Source organism: Rhineura floridana, chromosome 6 (assembly GCF_030035675.1).
Source record: "Rhineura floridana isolate rRhiFlo1 chromosome 6, rRhiFlo1.hap2, whole genome shotgun sequence".
Taxonomy (NCBI): domain Eukaryota; kingdom Metazoa; phylum Chordata; class Lepidosauria; order Squamata; family Rhineuridae; genus Rhineura; species Rhineura floridana.
Window position 1 is genome coordinate 64,919,596 of NC_084485.1, and position 25,317 is coordinate 64,944,912.

The 25,317-nt window shown below is 42.2% G+C and overlaps 1 protein-coding gene and 1 pseudogene across 6 annotated transcripts in view; one reads left to right on the top strand and one right to left on the bottom strand.

Moving 5' to 3' along the window:
• Positions 1-25,317, bottom strand: part of SRGAP2 (SLIT-ROBO Rho GTPase activating protein 2) — a 332,663-nt gene that overhangs the window by 59,649 nt on the left and 247,697 nt on the right. For all 6 annotated transcript variants that reach the window (XM_061632118.1, XM_061632116.1, XM_061632117.1 and 3 more), the window contains exons 11-13: positions 15,501-15,585; positions 11,783-11,810; positions 6,678-6,705 (exon numbers count right to left, since the gene is read on the bottom strand). In XM_061632118.1, coding sequence (XP_061488102.1) covers positions 6,678-6,705; positions 11,783-11,810; positions 15,501-15,585 — 141 coding nt within the window. The remainder of the gene's footprint in view (positions 1-6,677; positions 6,706-11,782; positions 11,811-15,500; positions 15,586-25,317) is intronic.
• LOC133388258 (5S ribosomal RNA) lies at positions 8,181-8,299 on the top strand (annotated as a pseudogene).

A 25,317-nucleotide genomic window follows, 5' to 3' on the forward strand; every position in this document is an offset into this window, starting at 1 on the left:
AAGGCCCTTTTTCTTGTTGTCACCCTCCGTTCCCTATGAGTAGGTACCCGGAGGAGGGTCTTCGATGTGGAGCGTAGTGTACGGGTGGGTTCATATCGGGGGAGGCGTTCCACCAGGTATTGTGGTCCCACGCCATATAAGGCTTTATAGGTTAAAACCAGCACTTTGAACCTGGCCCGGAAACATATAGGTAGCCAATGCAAGCGAGCCAGGATCTGTGTTATATGATCGGAACGCCTAGTCCGTTATCAGTCTGACCGCTGCATTTTGTACAAGCTGCAGTTTCCGGCCCGTCTTCAAAGGCAGCCCCACGTAGAGCGCATTGCAGTAATCTAGCTTCGAGGTTACCAGAGCATGGACAACTGAAGCGAGATTCTCTCTATCCAGATAGGGGCGTAGCTGGGCCACCAACAGAAGTTGGTAAAAAGCATTCCATGCCACCGAGGCTACCTGAGCCTCAAGTGACAGGGATGGTTCTAAAAGAACTCCCAAGCTACGAACCTGCTCCTTCAGGGGGAGTGCAACCCCATCCAGAACAGGTTGAACATCCACCATCCGGTCAGGAGAAGCACCCACTAACAGCACCTCAGTCTTGTCTGGATTCAGCCTCAGTTTATTAGCTCTCATCCAGTCCATTGTTACAGTCAGGCATCGGTTCAGCATATCGACAGCCTCACCTGAGAAAGATGAAAAGGAGAAGTAGAGTTGTGTGTCATCAGCATATTGATGGCAGCGCACCCCAAAACTCCTGATGACTGCACCCGGTGGCTTCATATAGATATTAAAAAGCATGGGGGACAGAACTGACCCGTGCGGAACCCCATATTGGAGAGCCCAGGGTGCCGAGCAATGTTCCCCAAGCACTACCTTCTGGAGATGGCCCACCAAGTAGGAGCGGAACCACTGCCAGGCAGTACCGCCAACTCCCAAATCAGCGAGTCTCCCCAAAAGGATACCATGGTCGATGGTACCAAAAGCCGCTGAGAGATCAAGGAGAATCAACAGAGTCACACTCCCCCTGTCTCTCTCCCGACAAAGGTCATCATACAGGGCGACCAAGGTTGCACCACCTTCTGGAGGCAACCTGCCAAGTAGGAGTGGAACCACCGCAATGCAGTACCTCCTACTCCCAACTCAGCTAGTCTCCCCAGAAGGATACCATGGTCGATGGTATCGAAAGCCGCTGAGAGATCAAGGAGAATCAATAGAGTCACACTCCCCCTGTCTCTCTCCCGACAAAGGTCATCATACAGGGCGACCAAGGTTGTTTCCGTGCCAAAACCAGGCCTGAAACGCAACTGAAATGGATCCAGATAATCGGTTTCATCCAAGAGTGTCTGGAGCTGGCCTGCAACCACTCGTTCCAGGACCTTGCCCAGGAATGGGACATTTGCTACCGGCTTGTAATTATCAAGATTTTCTGGGTCCAGGGACGGTTTCTTCAGAAGTGGTCTTACTACTGCCTCCTTCAGGCAGCCAGGGACCACTCCCTCTCGCAATGAGGCATTAATCACTTCCCTGGCCCAGCCGGCTGTTCCAATCCTACTAGCTGTTATTAGCCATGAGGGGCAAGGATCCAGCCTAGAAGTGGTTGCACGCACCAGTCCAAGCACCTTGTCAACGTCCTCAAGCTGTACCAACTGAAACTCATCCAGGAATCAGGACAAGGCCGTGCTCTGGATACCTCATTCGATTCAACTGCTACAACATTGGAGTCCAAGTCCCGGCGGATGCAAAGGATTTTTTCCTGGAAGTGCCTAGCAAATTCATTGCAGCGGGCTCAGATGACTCGACCATGTCTCTAGGGCCAGAGAGTAATAGCTGCCGGACAATTTTAAAAAGCTCCGCTGGACGGCAGATAGATGATTTAATAATGGCAGCAAAATATTGTTTTTTTTGCTGCCTTCACTGCCCTAAGTACAACTTAGTGTAGGCACTTACCAGTGCATGGTTGCATCCATCAGGAGTTCGCCTCCATCTGCACTCAAGCCGTCTCCTATATTGTTTCATCGCTCTCGGCTCCAAAGTATACCATGGAGCTGCATGAGCTCTACACAGGAGAGGGCGCACAGGGGCGATCATGTCAACTGCCCGGGTCATTTCTGCATTCCACAGTTCCACCAGGGCTTCGACAGGAGCGCCAGTCCTATCAGCCGGAAAACTCCCCAGAGCCCTTTGAAAATCACTAGGAACCATTAGCCTCTGGGGGCGGACCATCTTAATAGATCCCCCACCCTTGCAGAGGGGAAAAGCTGCTGTAAGTCTAAACCTCAGCAAGCGGTGATCTGTCCATGACAAAGGGACTGATGTAAAACTCCCTACATTCAGATCACCATCCCCCCTGTCCAGTTGCAAAAACCAAATCCAGAGTATGTCCAGCTACATGTGTTGGGCCAATAGCATATTGTGACAGCCCCATGATTGTCATGGAAACCATGAAGTCCTGAGCCGCCCCAGATAAGGCGGCCTCGGCATGGATGTTGACATCCCCCAGCATCAACAATCTGGGGGATCTCAGCAATACATCCAAGACCACCTCCGTCAGCTCAGTTAGGGAGTCCATTGGGCAGCTGGGTGGGCGGTACACCAACAGAATCCCTAATCTGTCACGTTGGTCCAACACAAGATGTAAACACTCTAGACCAGTAGTCACATGGACAGGGTGCTTGGAGAGGGAGATGGAACTCCTATAGACCACAGCAACCCCACCTCCCCGACCCTCAGATCTACCCTGATGCTGAACCAAGTACCCCGGTGGGCATATCTGGGAGAGACCAACTCCTCCCTGCTCACCCACCCAGGTCTCAGTTATACACGCCAGATCAGCTGCCTCGTCCATAACCAAGTAATGAATGAGGGAGATTTTGTTATGTACCGATCTGGCGTTTAGAAGCAGCATCCGGAGATCTGAGAGCTGGCTGATAGGACACCCAACAAACCTGTGGGTGTGGGGAAGACTGGAACAAGGCACAGCCATTAACTGTATGGGCCGAGTTCCCCTCACCTGGCAAGTCTTCCGCACAACGCCATATCTCCCTCTACCCGTCACTACGCCAATTGGGGCCCCCTCGGATCTTCCCACTCGCCACTGAATCCTCTCTCCCAGGCACATGACACAAACCCAAACTTACACAACAATCCAAACACAGTCACTCCCAACGCACACCACCACACTCACACACACACAAAACAAGAACTACAAGTAAGTGCAAAATGGCAATAACAGCTCTCCTTTTTTTAAAAATTGGGCAACAATAGTAATAGCCAAAAAGGAGCAGCAGCCACAGCAATTAACAAAAAATAACAATAAATAATCATCATTCAGCCATGAATACCTTGGTTCTCTTAATCTTCTATTTTTAACCATAGTTAATATCCAAGAAAAAACAGTAATTTGGCAATATTCAATGTTAGTGTTACCCAACGGACTTTTCCATTGGTTTAAATGGGTCCACTCTAAGTATGGCTTATTGGGATTGGATATCACACATTTGGACTCCTGCTGGGAAGAATTTTCCTAGTTACAGAAATAAGAAAATCAAAATGTTAACTACTGAGTATATTCAAGTCAGAAATCATCAACTGTTAAAACAAACTTCCTATTTTCCTTTTAGGTACACAGGGTATTTAGATATGTTATTTGTACACCAACATCTATTGTGATTGACATAGGGAATCTGTTACTTTTCATTAATTCAACTCTTGTTGTGTTAGGTAGTTCATGTGCTGAGATTTTTATCATTAATATGTAGACAGATAACTGCACCTGCCTCCAGCTGAGGAAAACTGAAATGATCTAGAGAAGATTATGAACTCTGAAGCTTTGTCTGCCAAAGCTGTCTGTGGCTTTATGGGGGTGGTTGTTGTATCAATCAATCAATCAATCAATCAATCAATCAATCAATCAATCAATCAATCAATCAATCATCACCATAATAATAACAACAATAATGCAACATTAAAGCCATAACACATACTAGCTGTATATATAAAAGCCATTTCATGGGTTATGTCTCTTTGTCAAACACAAGGATCACATTACAACAACCAAGAAATGGAATCCAGGGCACAGCTATGCAAATGAAAGAGCAGGGAGATGCAGAGAGAGGTGAGCTTGATCCTCAGTGTGGCTCCCATCATGTTTTATGACAGCTGTGAGGAACATTTGGCCTTCCAGACATTTCTGAACTACAGTTGTCATCATTCCTGGCTAATGGTCATGTTTGCTGGGGCTGATGACACTTGTAGTTCAACAACATCTGGAGGTCCGAATGTCTCCCACATCCATTCTATGGGATGAAGAAAACAGCTTCAGGTGGCAAAACACTTGGTGACGGGGCAAAGCTTGCTGCTCCACAGCAGCTGACATCCTTAAGATAGGAGAAAACCTGGACTTCTCCTGAGTGGTGTTGCTGAGTGCAGGGCTTAACACCCCCTCCCCAATATAAGTAGGGAGATGCTGTTCATTCTGATGGGAAAAGGTAAAGGAGTACACTTGCAGTACAATATTGCAAAGGAAGCAAAACATGCCCATACTTTGGATGCTGGTTGACTCAGCCTTAGTTGAAAGGGATACCACAAAAGAGCACAGTGTGTGTCAAAGTGCACAAAAGCAACACTGCACCCTTCTTAGTCTTTGAAGTATATTGGCTCCATCTCCCCCTCATAATGATGGACATTTTCTTAGCATATTATATATAAAATACTGTCCGGTTTGTTTGCATACATGAGGTGGAAGACTCTCCTGAGATCACACACCGTTTGAGAATACACCTGCCACAGATTTCATGAGAATCAGATGAAAGCATTGAACAACAGGATTGCCTAGACACATCTTTGTAGGAATTCAAGTCACAAGGGTTGAATTGACAGACATCAAATATAGGTGAATACTATAGTATACTATGGAAGACCTTAAAGGTTCTACAGCGGCCTTTTCAAAAGCATAAACAGCACAATGACCCCCAGAAATTAAGTGTTTCAGGTATTAAAAGGTTCAGCTTTAGAAAAGAAGAATATGTTGATGGCAGAAAACACATATTTTCTATAAGGGCACTTAGAAAATAAAATAACTTCTAATTTGTATAGCTTGGAAGGGTGAGGCAACTATACAAATCATGGCAAACATTTCCATCATTTCCTAAGTGTGTGCATTATGTTAAAAAAAAATCAAAGGCCTTATAAATCCTTTCATTTTATTCCAAAAAAGAAAAGAAAATGCTTCATAGCACAGGAAGATAAAAGCAAACATTTGGATGCAACAAGGAACTGGCGTTACAGGAAAATAGCACACTGGATTTTCACATATCTTATTTGGAACATGTTAAGGCAAAATATTTTGTCTTTAATTTCTTCAATGGCAAAGTTAGATGTAAGCAAATTGCCAGCTCTATAATGAGTAAACAACACATGGAGCTAGTTATCCTGATATAGATTTGTCTTCAAAATAGAAACAGACTACTTTCTGGGTTAATTAAATTAAGATTTCTGTATGCTTGAAGTTATTAACAATAAAAAACAATTACAAGAACAAGTGATTGAAGTGAAGTCTTAAATCAAAACTGGTCTACAAAAAGATCTTGTTTCCTTCCTGTCCCATGACAATTTGATTGAGCTTCTTTATTGTGTTAAAATTACAATGCCATAAGTCATCCACCAGGAATAAAAAAAGTTATTGGAATTTCTCTTAGCACATGTGCATACTTAACAAAACCCTATCTAACAAAATAGAAATGGAATGCAAGCAGAGCAGCCCAAAGTGTTAAACTATAGTATACTGAAGCAAAAGCCAAGTAACATAAATGCTATAATAGTATTATGATGCACTGCTTGTACAAGCATGAACCATTAGAGGGCGATAGCCTCAAACTCAGAAGGCCCAGCCAGTAGAACATAAGGTGACAGTGCACAGGAAAGGGGTGGTGTAGAAGTTTTCCATACTACATGAGAAACATTCTACATCACTGCTTTATAGTCAAGTGAGTAAAAGATAAATAATCAGCCTGCAACAAAGTGTCCTAAAAGGCAACAAAAAAATGATCTTTAGCCTGCCAAGGTCCCTCTCCCACTTTGTGCCCCATAAGTTCCAATGTCATGAGCAACAACTTGTGATCACAGAGTAGTTCTGTTCACTTACTCAAATGCACTGTCTCAAGCTGACCTATCCACTCTATAGTTTTCCCTGGACAACTCAAAGGCAATTGATTTATCATGTTTGTTTATTTATTATTACACTTATATCTCACCTTTGATGGCACTCCTGTGTCAGACTGAAGTCATCTGCTATTAATATACTATAGACATAATGACTCCCAAAAATGTTTCAGTGTTGTTGCTAGTAACAGCTAGGTCTGAGGAGTCTCTAAATATAGAAGTGTTTAGTTGGTGCTTTGTAAGCGTAGTAATTTATTAAATAGTAAAATTGGCTTAGGTTTTTTTCTTGAAAAAAGAACCCATTTATGCAGATTCTTTTGTGTAAGGAGGTAATAAGGGGAGTATGTATCCCTCCTTTAAAGACTGCACTTGCCAACTGTTTTGATTTGATCGAGGTTAGTTTGGGTTGGTCCCGTTACATTACCTCACTATGAAATATTAGGGGCAAGAAATGACAACACTGGGCAATCATACAAATAACATCAATGAACCTTTTTGTAATTGTATGTATGAGTCTTTATTACCTGCTTCCTTATGGTAGAACTGCGTCTGCTGTTGATTCAAAAGTCAAGATGAGCCATCATTGATCAAGGAGGGAGAAGAGGAAGAGAAAGCAAAGGCATATGTCAAAATAATCACCTACAATCCAAATCACTTGGAATATTAATGGTTCTTCCTGGGGGTGGAAACCAGAGACAGAAAACATTTCCACTGATTTACTCTTGACTTTTAGAAACATTAAGTGATCTAAAATAAAAGCATTGTACTGCCCAAATGGGCACAGTGGAGCTTATTGCTAACATAAGGCTATACTTAACCTTTTACTTACAACTGTAGAGAAACCCATTATAAAACTCCATCATTCTAGTGTCAGTTAGTGATAATTTACAGGCAGCACCACACTAAGGTAGGTGTGTTCTGCTGAGTGATTTAGAGCCACAAGGGGCAGAAAAACGCAAATTGCTTTCTCTTGTGGTGATTAATGTAAACCTATTAATGATTCTTTATTAAAACAAGTGCTCAACAAAAGGAAACTGACAGATAAATTAAACCATATTGAAATAGCAACGTGACTATTACAAACGGCCTCATGATTACTGTTTATGCTCTCAGATATTAGTATATGATCCAAAGAGGGTGAAATGGCCTTTTACATTTTACCAAGCCTTCTCTACTAGGGAGGCAAGGAAATGGGAATCTTTTGTGTCATTTCTCTGTAGACAGTTCTTGAGCTGACTGCACTTCATTGGAAGACGGATGTACTTAAGTTTATTGCAGTGCAACAAACTGTACCATCAGATGGAGCTGAGCTAAGCAACATACATGGCCTGTTAAGTTTGCTGTAATTATTATAGGAGCAGCCTTACAAAAAAGTGAGTAACTTGTGTGATGTGCAGCCACATATTCTGACTACATCCAGTGCCAGCTTGTCAGCTGGGAATGTCACCTGGATAGAAAGTATTAACAGACTTTCCAGGCTGTGAATTTCAATGAGCAAGAGAAGCAGGAAGGGTACCTAGAAAACATGTTTGGTACCAAGCAAAGGCCCTAAGAGTCCTTCTTTGGATCCTTATTGTCAATGGCAGTTCATCTAGTCTTCTATGATTCCCTTCCTGAAGGATTCTGGCAAGTTCATTCTATGGAACCCAGGTCCTTATTCAACCATTTGGGTAGGTTATCCCAAGAACTTGTGAACCTACATCTGGTGTGATTGAAGGTGCTCATACTGGTGTGTATATATATATGCAGCGACTTCTTCCAATCTCACATTGCTTTTCCCAACTTCTGTTGTACCTGCTGGAAGTGTTGGGATGCAACTCAGCTTGCTTTTGGGTTTGCATGAGGAAGGGCAGACGGAGGGGGGGATTCCATGCTGCCTAGACTGTTTTTCTGACCTAACCTGCGCTGATTTTCTTTCAGGTGTTAGACTGATACTCATAGGATTGCTGACCTCATTTCCTGCTCCTCCCCCTTCTTCATCCTACTTTGGGAGCATTAGAGTTTTTGGTGGACATATATTGCTGTGGGCCTATGGCCATACTACCCTGAACACACTCGACCTCGTCTGATCTCAGAAGCTAAGCAGGGTCAGGCCTGGTAAGTACTTGTATGGGAGACTGCCTGGGAATACCGGGTGCCGTAGGAAGGAAGGCAATGGTAAACCACCTCTGAATACCTCTTACCATGAAAATCCTATGAATATATCCAAAAAGGATTCATAGGGTCGCCATAAGTCGTAATTGACTTGAAGGCATATAACAACAACAATATTGCTGTGGAGTGCACAAACAATCAGTTTGTTAAGACTGGTAGTTGAAAAAATAAAGAAACTCAAGGTTTATTACTACAAAGAGGTAAAGTCATACATACTGCAGCAGCCATGTGGCTTCTACTCAGGGGGCCATTACTAACTAACTGAGAACAAAGACAGAAAGAGAAAGGAGGAAGGGGAGGGACAAAGTCTGCAAAAACAACATAAACTTTAGAGGAGGAATAAACAGAGGGAAAAATAGATTCCATCGCCCTCCACTTAGTTCAAGACATGTGTAACATGTGTTGGGAGAGGAGACATCTTTCCTTTGTCTCTCTCCTGCAGAGATCAAAGGGAAAGTATGGCTCTTTGCATTTCCACCTTTGTTAGCCAGAACTATGGATCCTTCCTATCCAGCATGCATTTCCTACAATAAATGTAAACTTTATTGTTTTCTTAAAGCCAGAATCTCAGTGTAATTATATCCATGGTACAGAGGAACATAGGAAGCTGTCTTATATTGAGTCGGACCATTGGTCCATCTAACTCAGTACTGTGTACACACAGAGTGACAGTGGCTCTGCAGAGTTTCGGGCAGCAGTCTTTCCCAATCCGATCTGGAGATGTCAGGGATTGAACCTGAAACCCTTTGAATGCAATGTGTTGGCCCTACCACTAAGTTATGTCCTTCTCCTAGCAAAGTATTGTTGATGCAAAGCAACACCTGCCAAAGGGCAACAATCAACTGCATCGTCATCATAACATATGAGTTGGTAAAGAAACTTCCTCTCAGAGTGCAAAGATCCCCTTAAGATTTGGACAGATCCATGCATTACCCAATCTGTTGTAGATCAGGAGAATGGTAAGGAGAAGGAGGTGGTAAATCCAGAGCACAATGGCAACACTCTAGTACTGGGGTAGCCAACACAGTGCCCTCCAGATGTTTTGAAGTACTTCTTCCATAATCCTTGAACACTGGATGTGCTGGCTGGGAACTGGAGTCCACCACACCTGGAGGGCACCACATTGGCTAGTGAGACAGTTTGGTTTCGACTTTAAACATCACCACAATTATTGTTATCTTGCTGAATTTTTATGGGTCTTGTGTCAAAATCTGTCTTCAAGCACTTCTGAGTTCAGCTGATCCACCTGTTATATGGGAGCACTTCTCTTCACCAGAGCAAGCAGTTTCAAATCAGCTGTAATAGTATTTGGACTTGTTTGCCTTCTCTCTACTTTTGCTTCTAATCCAACCAAAATGAATTGCAGGAGACACAAGCTACTGAAATGTCCCTGGATCATACAACCCAACTCTCCGCCAGGACAGATGGTTGCTGAATTTGTAAGGCAGCAACCTTACTTGCGCTTAAGAACCATAATTATACTTTTAATTTTGGGCTGTTCTGAAGAAAAAAATGAAGGATGAGCAAGCTACTGGGATCAGGGGGGAGGGAGAAGAAACAGGACAGATTCCTGTCACAGGCAATGCAAGTATATTTTAAATTACCAGCCCTAAATGATACTCCATTATTTAATGTTGTTCTACAATGAATAATATTTTATTATTATAGATGTCAGACCCTAATTAGGACCTGTCAACACTGCTTTAGTATGAGAAATGTAAAATGAAGTAATGGCTCCAGATATGGAATAATCACCCTCTCTTTGTTAGAAAGGTGTTCACGCATACATCCTCCACATGCACATGCATACGCCTCGACTTCCAGGTCAATATAGAATGGCAATTTGGAGATTTGTAATGTTTCACAGAAGGCCTCATCAACAGTCATTTTTTTCTATTATTATTTCCACATATGCAGTGACATTTATGACAGCATGATTGATGCTGGGCCCAGTTATAACAAAACGTTTATTCTCTTCACTGCTGCAATCCAATTCCATGTCAGACCAGATGGGGTCAACAGGGCAAAGTGAAAGAAAACCCTTATATGACTGATCCATCCTCTCCCCCATTAAACAATCAAAAGTACTTCAAGCATTTGTTTCAGAGTTTTTTATCCCTCATGTCAGGAGTAAATCCAGCAGAGCACAATGTCTTGTCTAGCCTGGAAAAATGAAGGGGTTTTAGGCTAGAAAAAATATATTTTACAACATATTAACTAACTGTCATGCATTTCCCCTCCTTTAAGTGAGTTTATTAGGGTGTAATTATATGTTCTGCTCAACACAAGCCAATCCTGTATTGGGTCTCTCTTCCTCCCCACAGCATTCAAAGATACATATTTGTATTGTTTTCCAGTTCCTACCAGTAGCAGTCTAGAATGGGAGGCCAACCTGACATGCCTTTCCACTTCTGGTGGCAGCACCATTGCTGTGTAGTATCTACTTGTGCCCTTAGACTGAAGCTGGATAGCACATTCCACGTTTCAGAAGTCTCAGTAGTTCAAAGTCCCAATCCATCCAAATTCTCCCTGGTAAATACAGCTGCAGCAACTCTACTTAAACAACCTACATCTTCAACTTAGCAATACAGACAACCAAATTTTTTAGCTGGTAAAGTGCCTCATTTTGGGGCCAGTATGCACTTAATGCTAAACTATATTTTAAATGCAGTCTTCACCAACCTGGTGCCCTCCGGATGTTTTGGATTATGACATCCTTCATTCCCAGCTAGCATGCTATGATAGTGAGGTTGATGTGAGCTGTAGTTCAAAACACATGGAGGGCATGTTTGGTGAAGGCTGGCTTAGTGCTATGTGCCTAAGCTAGAGTGAGGCCAAGTGAAGGCTCATACACCTCCCCCTCCTCTCAAGCTCTCCTGGAAGTGCTTCTGTAGTATTTATTTTCCGGTTCCATGAATGCTGACTTGTTACATGTGAACCAGGGACAGCTGTTGAAACAGTGTGGTAAGTTTCAAAACAAGCCAATTTCAAGCCATGGATTATGAAGCTGGCTTGGTTAACTAACCAAAGTTTGTTGTCAACCATGATCCCTGGTTCATTTGTAACAGTAAGCAAGGATCCGTGGAAACTGAAAGTAAATGCCACTACAGAAGTCCTTCCCTGTCATACGGGAGAAGGAGGAGCAGAGGAGGGAGCATGCAAACTCAAGATTTCAGGGGCTCATTCTAGCTCATACATATAATGTTAACCCATGATTTAGCATTATGTGTGTACTAGGCCTTTCTTATGTTATGGGCATGGTGTGGGAGGCTGCTTGAAAGGCTTTCAAATGGAAGCTTATATTTCCCAAAGCTGTGTTTTTATTTATTTATTATGAAAAATAACAAATGTGAAACGTGCCATCAAAATGGGGAGAGTTTGAAGGTGGATTAGCGAATGCTTTGTTTGCAAGAAAAGGACTATTTGGGTTACTGGAAGAAACTGAAACAACAAAGCTGCTTGGAGCCACACCTACCTGGCAAGAGAACAGTCAGTCCTTTGACCTGTTAAGAGAAAAATAGCGATGTTTTAAAAAGGAGAGAGACTTGTAGCTGGCAGAAAGAATGGGAAAAAATGGCTCCAACCTCAGTTTTGGGGAAAAGGGGACTGGGATTTTTTTATTTAAGTGTGACCCAGCAGCTGCTCTCCCCCCACTCCTGCTCTTATGGAGATCTGGACGGCCTATCCTTGCTGGCAAGGCTCCTATGTGGCTGACTAGGGAATGCATAAAACAGCTCCAAGCTGCCTGAAGACTCTTTCTTCGGAATGCATTGTTTTTAGAAATTGGTTTGCTATAAGATGAACTAATTGTTGACTGCTATTGCCAAAGAAGAGTTAAGGCCATTTCTCCCTCTGCCTTCTCCCCAGGGGGTAAGCAGTAGGGAAGAGAGATTATATTTTATGAAACCACTTAAGAGAGATGGAAAACATTCACAGATTAGTTAGTGCAAAAGCACAACATGCTAACATCCCCTCTATTTCAGGACTCATGGGTTTCATGCTATTTTCCACAATCATATTTATATATGAAAGATTGCCCCCCCAGAGGTCCCTTGACCTCAGCACCACAAGGGGGTTCTTTGCTTCTGAGAACAGTCCCAATTCCCTGGGGTCCCTGCTTCCCGGGCAAGCTCTTACATTCCAGGATTAGTTACACCCAAATACCAAACCTGGAAGGGGTAAGCTGCCACCACCCCTTTATTAGCTTCCACTCTGAATAAGGGGAATTCAGAGCACTAACGGAGATCCTAGAGCAGACCTATTGTTACACCCTCTACACTAGGGCATTAACCCACACTAATCAACGGTAGTCAGTAGCGACCAGTGATCAAGGACTGAATTTGGAGTCATAAGCCAGCCCCAAGCAATACACCCCATTAATAAAAGGGTAGTTTTTTTTAAAGAAAAGGTACAAAAAGAGAGCAGCATATATTTCCTTTAAAGCTGATTGCCCTCAGCCTGGCTAAACAAGAGATACATTTGCATAATACTGTGAGAGCTTCATACAGACAATCAACCCAAACAAACCTATACTCACTTCAGTAAATGCCTGGTTCCCAACAGCGTTGTCAGGCAGGTCAAAGTAGTTGGAATAAGGGAACGGGAACAAGTAACTGAAGGATCACCATTTTTATGGGGTTTAGCTGCAATACGGAGGGGGCCAATTAGCCATCCTAGGCGCCCCTTCCGTGATCACCTTCTTTGAAGATAAGGGGGCTAGACAGTCCCACCCAGCGGTCCTGATCTGCAATACCCACTCTCCCTGACTTTGATCTCAGAAAGCAGATAAGAGATAATGGATAAGGTTCAGTTGCATCTTCTTGACATTAGCAAATTGCCTGTCTGGCACTAAAGCCTTGGACTTCTCTAGCAGAATACCCCAGGGATCGGCAAAGCTCCTCGAATTCCCTCTGGTTGAACCATTTTAGCTTGACCAACTTTAACTCAAACTTAGCTATTCTTGACAATAAATATATAAAAATCCCACTAACCTTCTTATGGCTTGGAAGGAAAAGGGCCAAAACATTATGCCTGGTGCTGATACAGGCAGTATTTAAAAATAGCACAGTTAGGGGGGAAAGGGACACACAAATTATTTGGCACATATCAGAGTCGAAACAGATTTTAAGTTGCTTCCTGCACTGGCATGTTATTGATTTGCATCAACTAAGGATTTGCCCTGATAGCTCACGATTAAAAATGAGGTGATGCAAATGGGGCTAATTGTTGATCATGGAAAATAAATAACTTATTTTGAAAAGTCACTTTCTCCCTCCCAACATAAACCTCAATTACCCAGAATGGTGTATGATTTATAGCAACATTATTCCAAACTAGAGTTTCTCACCATCTGTCCCATTTCCTTCACAGAATATTCATACATATAAATTACATGGCTGTGGCAACATCAAATGGCTCTAGTATTACAGTAGGAAATGCAAATGGAAGGCAGGGAAATAATTACTCATAGATAGAAAGATCTGCTGGTACTTTTTATTAATGGAACTTATCTTCAGATTAAAATAATTGACAAGGGAAGTCAAAAGTCACCTTAAAGGGAAGTGGGCGGGATGTACACAAATCCATACCAAGTTCCTCCAAAGTTAGGCAACCGGTCATATTTAGCACTCTGCCAAGTAATCTCTCTCAGGGAAACAATGCCAAATTGCAGGATTTCAATCACTCACTCATTAGTTTAATAGCATTTATAAATTGGTTAGGATTAACATCTAAAATCCCCTAAATTTATAGCGTTCTGAGGGAAATATATATTTTTTAACTTCCTTGTTCTCCAACATAATTGCATCTATGCTTTTTTTTTAATGACTCAAAATCAGGGACTAGAACTTCTGCAGCCCAATCCACAAAAGCATTACAAAGCAGGCAGAAGCAAAAGGGGCCATCTGACTTTAGAAAGTTGGACAAGAAACACATTCCGCTTTATTCTTCCTCTCTCTGCAGGAAATCAGTTTAAGGGGGCAGGCAGGTTAAGAGAAGCCATACGCTGGAATGCAGAAGTTAGCTACGGCCCAGGAATGCAATTTGTCACAGGAGCAGCTTAAGCATTGTATGGAGATATTCAGAGGGGGGAAATGCTCCCAGGAAATGACCTGACTTGTTTCACTTTATGAAAGAAAAATAATTTCTTGTGTCAGAAAACCCGGAAAATGCATCTGCCTCCTTTCACTTCCTATGGATCAGAGTCAAATTAAAAATAACCTTCATCCAACACATTTGTGGATCCAGAATGCAAAGCATTTTCCAGACCATTCACATTAATGTTCGTAGATGCACATACAGTAAATGATCTGATGTACCAATACAAAGCTCTATTAAAAGCAGCTAATTGTGGGCCAGAGGCATTCAGCCACATGGTTCGGAATAGAGTTTGCAACAATCAAAGCAAGTTTTGGCAAAAAGGATTTTATAACACATTATAATTCAGAAGGAACCCTCTAATTTAGCTCTTCTCCCCAAAGACCTGAATCCTGCAAATGGAAAACACATCAACACAGATAACTACCTTGGAAGTAGGAGTAGGTCCTTGCTTTCATACGAACAGAGAATTCTTTTGTGCCTAGGAATTTCAGATTACGTTGCCTTGCCTTTTCTCAGACACTGGACAGATGGGTTTTTCATGTGTGCTCAGATACATAATTTTTGGTGGCATCTTAGTTCAACATTGGTATAAGGTTAACTAATCATTCCAGCTCCAGTTTCTGGTGGTCCATCCAATTCAGTGAACTGAAACTGTTATACCTCCAATTCTACCTATAAACACCCTTTTATCCTGAATTGCTTAAGAAGTCTACACAGAGAAGAAAAGCAAGTAAATCTAGTGAAAACAGCACTTCCCTAAATGATACAATATTTGCATGCCAGGAGAAAAAATTAATTATGAGGATTACCCCAATTTGATTCTGTGGAATGATTAGGATGGGTGGGTGAAGTGGAGGGAAGGGAAATAAGCATATGCTTCAATTAAATAAATAGATGATGCACATTATTGGCTCATTAAGTACTTCCCTTTCATCATTACTTAAGCAGTGCTGTAGGGATTGAATAATAAATTCATAAAACATGACTTTGTCCATTTAGCATTGATAATCCAAGATTGTTATGCTCAGTCTACTGCTTAATTCAGTAATTACAAGGGATGGGCTGCCACAATGACAAGTAATTTCCAGACTTACTTTCTCCCAGAGTCTTCTGAAGGAGGTCATGTTTTGCCTGAAGCTTGGTGATGAGGTTTCGCCCTTCCAGATACTCCTTCAACTTCTGCTGGAGCAAAAAGAAGTCGAGGGTCAACATCTATTTGTTGAACACTGAAGGACAATGTACCAAGATAACTCCAATGGGTGGCATTCAGTGCTAGTCCTACTCAGGGTAGACCCACTGAAGTTAATAGATACGACTAACTTATGTTCATTAATTTCAATGGGTCTGCTCTAAGTAGGACTTAGCTGAATACAGTAGGGCCCCGCTTTTTGGCATTCCGCTAATATGGCAGTTTTCAATTAGAGTAGCCTCACTCATATGGTGCTTGTTCCACTTTTACAGTGTTTTTTGGGCATCGGGTGCCATTTTATTGATGGAGTTCCGCTTTTCGGCAGGTTTCACTTTTAGGCAGGGGTCTGGAATGTAACCTGCCATATGAGTGGGGCCCTACTGTACAACCCTATGTGACAAGGATTCTTGGGTAAATCAAACCTAAATAACTGAGCCTTTCACAAAAACACACACAACCTAACATAGGACAGTTTAATTGAATGAAGCAGCTTTCACAGATCATTATCAAAGCCAGTGGTTGTGCATCACATGAATGACGTATGAGCCAACATAGGTAATTTTAATAGCTCTGGTCTCACCTCACTGAATATCATACTCTTACTCTCCTCTCTGTCTCGTTTTATTAATTTTAAAATGGGAAAACAGTAAATTTTGGACTAGCAATCAGATTGCACTGCAAATCTGGGTTAGTGCTGGTTACGTCTCCATCTTTAAGACAGCAGAATGTGTGGGACTTGGACTACTGATAAGAATCTTTAAAAACAAAACACACACACACACACACACAACGTCATCAATTCCTGGCCCAATATAGATAAATGACATATATAGAGGTTTTAAAGGAACTATACATAACCTTGGGAATGCAACATTAAGGGTTAATTGCAAAGTGCATCAAAGGCTAAAATAATCCTTTTTTTGCCAATCAACATCCATGTAGTGCAGCATTCTGTTTCCAACAGTGGCCACCCAGATGCCCCTGGAAGCTTGTAAGTAGCATATATTGGCAATGGCCTTTCAGTCCGTTAAACATGGAAATTCCATTTAACTATCATGCCTAACAGCTATCAACAGATCTACCTTCCATTAGTTAGGCAACCTCTCTTTAAAAACAAACAAACAAACAAACAAACATACCTAAGCTATTGGTTATTGCCACATATTGTGCTCTGGAATTCCATAAGCTTTAAACAGTAGCCCGGCTATGAATCCATATTAGCCGCTGAGTAACTGTACTAAAATCCCACATTACAAACACAAACATAAATGCCATTTCATGTGACGCTGTTAACCAATCTGGCTGGCATCCCAAGCATACCTCTAACTCCTTTAGCTTTACTCTACAGGTAACTGTGCAAAGAGTGCAGGCTCTTGCAAGCATGATGGGAGCAATCATATCTGGTGTACACCACCTAATCTCATTAATAGTAGACAAACCTGCCCTCAGTGTCTGGAAGGGGAAAGAGCTCCAGATTATGCTAATGCCAACTCTGCACTCAGTCTCATTGCCAACTGCCACCATGAGCACACATCTCATTCTGGCCATCAATTACATCTATGAGAACAAAGCAACTTTCCTAACTTGCAGTTCTCGCACCAGCAACTTAATCAACAATTGTTTGAGTTTCTCAAGGATAGGATTCCCCACCTCCAATTTGCACTGAGTACTGAAGTTACAAATATGGTCAGATCTTAGGGTACCTCACCTTGATTGGCTCATGGCCCATACCCCTGCTCCCTTCTGAACCCTCTGTCCATTCTGGAATAGGAAATCCCTTTTCTCCTCAAGCATCAGTTCTATGCTGGTCTCTCCTTCCCTTGGTAGTGACCAGAATCAAGTTAATCTATTGTGTCAGATAACTCTTCTCTTTAGGTAACAGAATCCTTTCAGTGTCTGTCCCCAAGGGACCGCATTGTGCAGTCTACTCAGTTTCCACAGGTCCTTTCTTCACTCAGCCTGTTCCAAGCCAATTCATCCTATCTAGGATTAAAGTCTCATGGGAGATTATTTTAGGATGGGTTGCTCCAACCTCAGCTAGCTCCCTCCTTGCCCTGTCTCTGTGTTTGTTGTTTTCTTTGGGTTAGTCAGAAACCTTAATGGATATTAAGCTTCATGTTGTTGCTTAAATAAATGCTTCTTCTTTTGGAATCATAATGGGAGGTTTCTAAGGAACCCAGATTACTTTCTTGGAAGTGATACAGTGCAGAGCTCAAGAGTGACATACAAAGGCTTGCCTACTGGCTAAGTTCAGGGTACTAGTTTTGGTGTATAAAGCCCTATACAGCTTGGGACCAGGATACCTGAAAGATCTTCTTACCCCTTATACACCCAGTCGATCAGTGTGCTCTACAGGTGAGGCCTTCTGCAGATACCATCTCATCAGGAGGTTCATTCTGCACGACATAGGAAACGGACCTTTAGTGCTGAGGCACCTGTCCTTTGGGATTCCTTCCCCTTAAATATTAGACAGGTGCAATCTCTGTTGTCTTTTCGGTGCCTATTGAAGATCTTCCTCTTTCAACAAGCCTTTTAAGTAGAGACCTTTCCCAGTCTGCATTTGTGTTGGAATTGTTCTTAGATTTATTTTTAAAGATGTTTTAAATGTGTTTTGTTTTTAAGATGTTTTAAATATGTTTTTAGCATTTTTGTTTGCCACTCTGAGCTCCTTCTGGGAGGAAGGATGGGATATGAACTACCACTTCTTCAGCTTCCCCTCCAGATCTTGGGGGAATAGGGCACTGCTCCCCCTAGGGCTGTGCTCCCCCCAGTTTTTTGGGGGTAATTTAATTCGTGACATGACAGACAATGACAACCTCCATTTAAAGAATGATAGCTTGTAAGAACAGGAGCAATCTAAGAGTAGCATCCTCTGAAGAATTTAGTGAATAATGCAGGGCAAGTGCACAACAAAAGCTTTATCTGGGAGATCCCCCAAAAGTCTGCTCACCCAAGACTTCCCCTGACTGAGGGTAGATTTTTCACTATCACAATCACCCTATTAAGTGATCCTGAAAAAACAGCCTGTACAGTAACATGATTCTTGAAGAGTTAAATATTAGAACTTGGTTTTGTGGGCTAGAGTTAGACTCCACCCCTTGGCCTTTCCTTTGCTCTGCTTTTCATTTTTATTTTCAGTTGTGCTGTCTACCAAGCCAGCAATAAAGAAGCATGTTTGCTTGTCTGCAGTAAGAAGTAATAGTTTGTTTACTCTGCAGTTTTTATAACGAGTAGAGCAGGATTCAGTGCTTATTGCTAAAGAGTGAAATAAAGAGATAAAGTGATCTGAAAAAAGGGCTACCCTTTATTCTTTTAAAGCACATACTCACATTCATAGTGGCTATTTCTTTGTTTTTATTATTTGATGGCAAAGGATGAAAACAGTCCTAGAGGAATATAAATATTGCTGTGCACACTACAGTTAGCAAGCTGGCTGGCTGGTCACCTAAGCTTTAACTCAGGCTTAATTTCTGATTTTCCCAATATGTGCAGCTCAGCATGAGGCCTTTTCAGGGTTTCTAGACAGAAAAATCAACATAGCAACCAGTAAAAAAAATCCAATTGCTTTCCACAATTAGTTTCTAATTGCTTAGTTTGTCCTTTATAGAGCAGCCAGTTAAAATTTTTTCCCTTGATTGCCCACCAGGAAGAAAAATCTGAAGGCCAGGAACAAGACTAGGAGGGACTCTCCAGGTGGAGTTAACGAATACACCCTAGAGTATTTATGTTCTCTCTGTCCTTCCCTAAACTTGTAGCATGGACAAATTTGTTTTTCATGTGGAATCTAAAACTAAGATTACTAATGCAGCATCAAAGCCAAACTCAGACATTCACTGTCTTTACCAAAGTAGTTCAGTCCATGAAGAATTAGAACACAGGGACAGGCTACAGGTGAAAAGGGACTGTAGCTATAGGCAAAGTCAAGCTTTTGAGTCTGGTATTCCCCCTTCTCAAAAAAGGTGAGGCAATTCAACAGATTAAATTTCATTCATGTAAATTAACACACTCTGTGGATGGAGGAGGAGTGTCAGGGAAGGTCACTGCCTTTCCCTTTCCTTTCCCCTGGCCTGACCCTCACGTCTTCTTCACCAGTGAGTGGGAGGTGAGATTAGCTGGTGCTATGTGCCTCCCCCCCATGCCCCACCTAGAAATGTGACTGCCTCACCTAACAAGGCTGGCTGGCTACAGGCTGTCCTCCTCCCATCATACCCCTTTTCCTACATGAAACTAGCTAGATTCTTGCTATTTAGAACTCTGAGGCAGATTAGTATCCAACAGCTCCGAGACCTTTGGTTTATAGCCCTAATCCCACATCCTTGGATTGTGATAAAACTCAGGAAACCCATTCCTTTTCCCTCTCTTTCGAACAGTTAACTATTCATTTTTCACCTCTTCTATTCCTCACTCCTTCCTCCGTATTTCTCAGGTCCCACTGTCTTTCTATCTTTCTGTGGTCCAACCCCATCACCTGCATTTGAAGTTCCCCTGGTGCATCTAGACTTCTACTGCAGCCTACTAGATTTCTAGTGCCACTCCAGCTCCTTTTACAGCAAAATACCCCAACTCTATCTTGATCATAGAAATCATTTACATGTAAGTTGGTGGTATGGGTAAATTGGGTTTTATCAAGCCCCTGTATAATTTTGCTTAAACTAACAATTTTATTGGTCTAATTATTACATATAGACCCTCCGTGGCGCAGAGTGGTAAGCGGCAGTAACGCAGCCAAAGCTCTGCTCACGGCCAGAGTTCGATTCCAACGGAAGGAGGAAGTCGAATCTCCGGTAAAAGGGGTCGAGGTCCACTCAGCCTTCCATCCATCCATGGTCGGTAAAATGAGTACCCGACATATGCTGGGGGTTAAAGAAAGGCCGGGGAAGGAACTGGCAATCCCACCCCATATATACGGTCTGCCTAGTAAACGTCGCAAGACGTCACTCTAAGAGTCAGAAACAACCACACTATAAGTGCGGGGACACCTTTACCTTCAATTATTACATTTTGGTGATTCAAGCCACACTTTATTTTTCAAATGCCATTTTGGTGCCTATACTAATAAAAGTCTTTTTGTTTGAACCCAATTTGGGGCTTAGTGGTTCTTGCTAATTCCCAAGTTCCTGAAGTTATTAAGATATAGTGCAACTTCCCCGTGGTGTGCCACAGATCACCTATATACATGCATGTTAGCATGTGATGTGTAATTAGGGACATATGCAGGCTTGGTTACACCACATAGAGATTTTTAACTATTAAGTGCTTTATAAATGCTTTTCAATAAATAACATAAAATGATGGTCAGTTTTAACAGAAGTTTAAAGGCCGCTACTGTGGGACCTTCCCACCTCCTGTGCGCATGCACACGTGCGCATGGATGCGTGCGCACACACACTTTTATTAACCATACACTGTGGTTTCACAGCCCCCAACATGGTCACATACTCAATAAACAACTGCCAAGTGCTAAATCCTGTTGCTAAGTAGCTTTGGGAGCTGCTGCAATGTTGAATTCCCAGCATATTAGTTTTCAGTAGTTCCCCCCATCCCTTTAAATAGCATTTCCCCCCACTGATTCAAAATTCTGGTTTATAAGATTCAGCAGTATATCCTAACTGTGGTACTCAGGAATAATCTCTCCATAGTTGAGTGCATAGAGCAATACCAACAAGTGAATACAAAGGTCATCTGTATTCATCCTTTACTGTCTTAACTTTAAAACAGTTTTGAAAATATTACAATGGTTTTGAAAAGATTAATGCACAAGAAATGTTTTGAATAACATATTGTATAAATGGTCAAGTATTATTCTTAAGGAACTGAGCTAAAACCAACAGCCACAAAATATGAATACTACTAGCAAACAACAACAGACAACGTGCTGGGGTGAATTCTTTTCCATTACTACACTGTTAACCATGCAAATCTACAAAATGAATGGGACACACACACACACACACACTTATAACAAAGGAGTTAATTGCTAAGTGAACAAGTTGAAAGATACACAAAAAAGCAGCACCAGAATCATTTTAATCCAACATTATAAAACAAGAGAGGAAGGTCAGATTTTGTTCTAGGCACAAGGCACTTCAGCTCCTGCTGTACCATAAAAACTGTACCTCAGTGAAATTGCACTGCTGTACTTCATGCTTATAGCTTTTTGCTTCTTAGCATATTGATGGAGAATTCAAGTAAATGCCATTTGTAAGAGACTATATTCATTAATTACAGTACCATCCTAACCATGGATGCTAAGAAGCAGAAAGCAGAGAGTAGGAATAAATGAACAGTTCTCCCAATGGAGGGCTGTAGAAAGTGGAGTCCCTCAAGGATCGGTATTGGGACCTGTACTTTTCAACTTGTTCATTAATGACCTAGAATTAGGAGTGAGCAGTGAAGTGGCCAAGTTTGCTGATGACACTAAATTGTTCAGGGTTGTTAAAACAAAAAGGGATTGCGAAGAGCTCCAAAAAGACCTCTCCAAACTGAGTGAATGGGCAGAAAAATGGCAAATGCAATTCAATATAAACAAGTGTAAAATTATGCATATTGGAGCAAAAAATCTTAATTTCACATATACGCTCATGGGGTCTGAACTGGCGGTGACCGACCAGGAGAGAGACCTCGAGGTTGTAGTGGACAGCACGATGAAAATGTCGACCCAGTGTGCGGCAGCTGTGAAAAAGGCAAATTCCATGCTAGCGATAATTAGGAAAGGTATTGAAAATAAAACAGCCGATATCATAATGCCATTGTATAAATCTATGGTGCGGCCGCATTTGGAATACTGTGTACAGTTCTGGTCACCTCATCTCAAAAAGGATATTATAGAGTTGGAAAAGGTTCAGAAGAGGGCAACCAGAATGATCAAGGGGATGGAGCGACTCCCTTACGAGGAAAGGTTGCAGCATTTGGGGCTTTTTAGTTTAGAGAAAAGGCGGGTCAGAGGAGACATGATAGAAGTGTATAAAATTATGCATGGCATTGAGAAAGTGGATAGAGAAAAGTTCTTCTCCCTCTCTCATAATACTAGAACTCGTGGACATTCAAAGAAGCTGAATGTTGGAAGATTCAGGACAGACAAAAGGAAGTACTTCTTTACTCAGCGCATAGTTAAACTATGGAATTTGCTCCCACAAGATGCAGTAATGGCCACCAGCTTGGACGGCTTTAAAAGAAGATTAGACAAATTCATGGAGGACAGGGCTATCAATGGCTACTAGCCATGATGGCTGTGCTCTGCCACCCTAGTCAGAGGCAACATGCTTCTGAAAACCAGTTGCCGGAAGCCTCAGGAGGGGAGAGTGTTCTTGCACTCGGGTCCTGCTTGCGGGCTTCCCCCAGGCACCTGGTTGGCCACTGTGAGAACAGGATGCTGGACTAGATGGGCCACTGGCCTGATCCAGCAGGCTCTTCTTATGTTCTTATGTTCTTAACCATGTAAGTGTGGTTAGGATTACAGCCTAATGGGAAAATCCAAGCCTCAGCCACCAACTGGGGTGAGGACATGGCTGCATCTGTAGTGTACAGTGACCAAGGGGGAAGGTGGGAGGCAGTATGATTGCTGAGCCAGCCTGTAGCTGGTGCAGCATTAGGGCCCAGTTCAGGTCCAATGCCATCACTCAATGGCAGTGGGACTGGTTTGGGATCCAATGGATCCTGAGCCAGCTCAGCCCCTCCCTTTCTCTGCCTCTGGAACACCCTGTTTTGTAGTCTTACACTAGTTGCCATCAGTAACGATCCTGCAGTAGTACTTGTGCCCACTTATACATTTGGCAGGCAGAAAGGGACTACACTGGTAGAGTGATGCTTGCGTTACTCCATTGGTGACAGCAGGTGAGAAGCTTGAATAGCTGGCAGAGCTGGGCAGAGAGACATTTCTACCCATTCCAACATATCCTCCCAGCCCTGCACAGGGGTGGATTATTCTGCTAGCAATAGAAATTTGAAAGCTTCACTTAGACAACTCTTAGTCATTCTATAATTTGAATGTCATTTGGCAAAGCTCATAAAATACCAAAGTGGCTAGACATAATTGATTTTCACATTTATTTCTGACTTAACATTAGGTTTAAATATTTTTTCAGTGCACCAGCTGATTAGTGTTACAGATTACGACTCTGTGCAGTTAAAATAGCAGTGTTAAACTCCCCAAAGGTTTCAAAGTATAATTCTTATATACCTTCAATACTGTTAATCCACTATACTGTAATCTGTTCTTATTATCCAACAACATTTTGGGAATTGTATTAGAATAAAAAGTGGGAATTTAAGAGAAGGACTTCCACCAATTCGAGGTCAATTTCACAGCTGTGGAGATTCAGAATCTGAGATAAATTATGTATCACAGTAATCTTTGATCTCCACTGATGTATTTTACCATAATATAGTGCAACTACCAGAGCAATCCTACATAGATGTAATCTCTCAGCTTCCAACTCCCTCTGTTTGTCTTTTTCCTCAGCCTCAAAGACCTGCTGCTTTTCTTTCTCATCAGCCTCCCATCTTAACTTCTCTCTCAAGTACTCTATATAAGCGGGATTGCTTAAATATCCTTCTGGGGTCTCTTCTCTGACAGGTTGTTTTTGCTGGGCAGTTGCAAATCCTATAAGTGCTACCCTCAATTCATCTACCCCTTTACCCTCATGAGGTAAATTGAATGTTATGCACTTCTCCACCAGCTCCTCTCTTTTCATTTTTATGTATTCAGCCATGGTGTTTGAGTTCACTCACTCTTTGCCACACACTCTCTGCCAGTCACTCTCACAAGAAATCTTGTTTTGTTATTTCTGTTTGCCACACCACTGTATCTGGATTCTCTGTTGTTCATATCCCACCGCTACTGACACCACGTGTGATGTAGTCTCCTTTGTTCGTATCCCACCGCTACTGCCACCACATGTGATGCGTCCTTCCCTGGCTCTCCCTGTCAGGTTCCTACCCGCTCGTGGTTACTGCCTGTCTCTAGGCACCACCACTCCACCAGTCCGGACCGCTCTCTCTTATGGTTTCTCTCCCTGCTCTAGCACAGATCTCAACAGATCCCCCTGCTAGGCAACCACCAGTAACGTCCTAATACTAGTATTCCCAGAGACTCTGAATACTGGTATTGTTATTCTCTTCACCGCTGCCACCATTTGTTACAGTTCCCCTTCAGCCTTGGTCATTACCTTACCCTCCCTTCTGGTCTGTGAAACCCCAGCCAAGGATCAGGCCTTTGGTAAACCAAATTAAGTATTTATTACAGATAACAAAGCTAACAAGATTAACAAGATTTCTTCTTAAGGCACATAAGCATATGGTTTTACTCAATACTAATCCGAACTCCACCTCCCTCCTGGCAAACAACTCTCTAAACCCCACCAACCAACCCACTCAGTTCTCTTCTCCCCCCCGATTCCACTCTCACTCTTCCTTTTATACATTCAGCCATTTTAAACACTCAGCCAATCATCTTGCATTCTACTGCCCATTCACTCCCCCTCCTCTTTCACTCCACTTACCATGTATCTTCTAAAACAACAACACTTACCATATATACATTAATATAGGAACATCACAGTGGGCAGTTCCAATATTTGGTTACTGTGTGGAAAAGGTACTGCCTCTACTTTATACTTTAAATGCATAATTTGATTTGTCACATTTATCAATACTTTGAAAATCTAGTTTAGCAGAGAGCTGCTCCAAATCTTTAGTTCTTTTAAAAGAACACAGATTGAAGA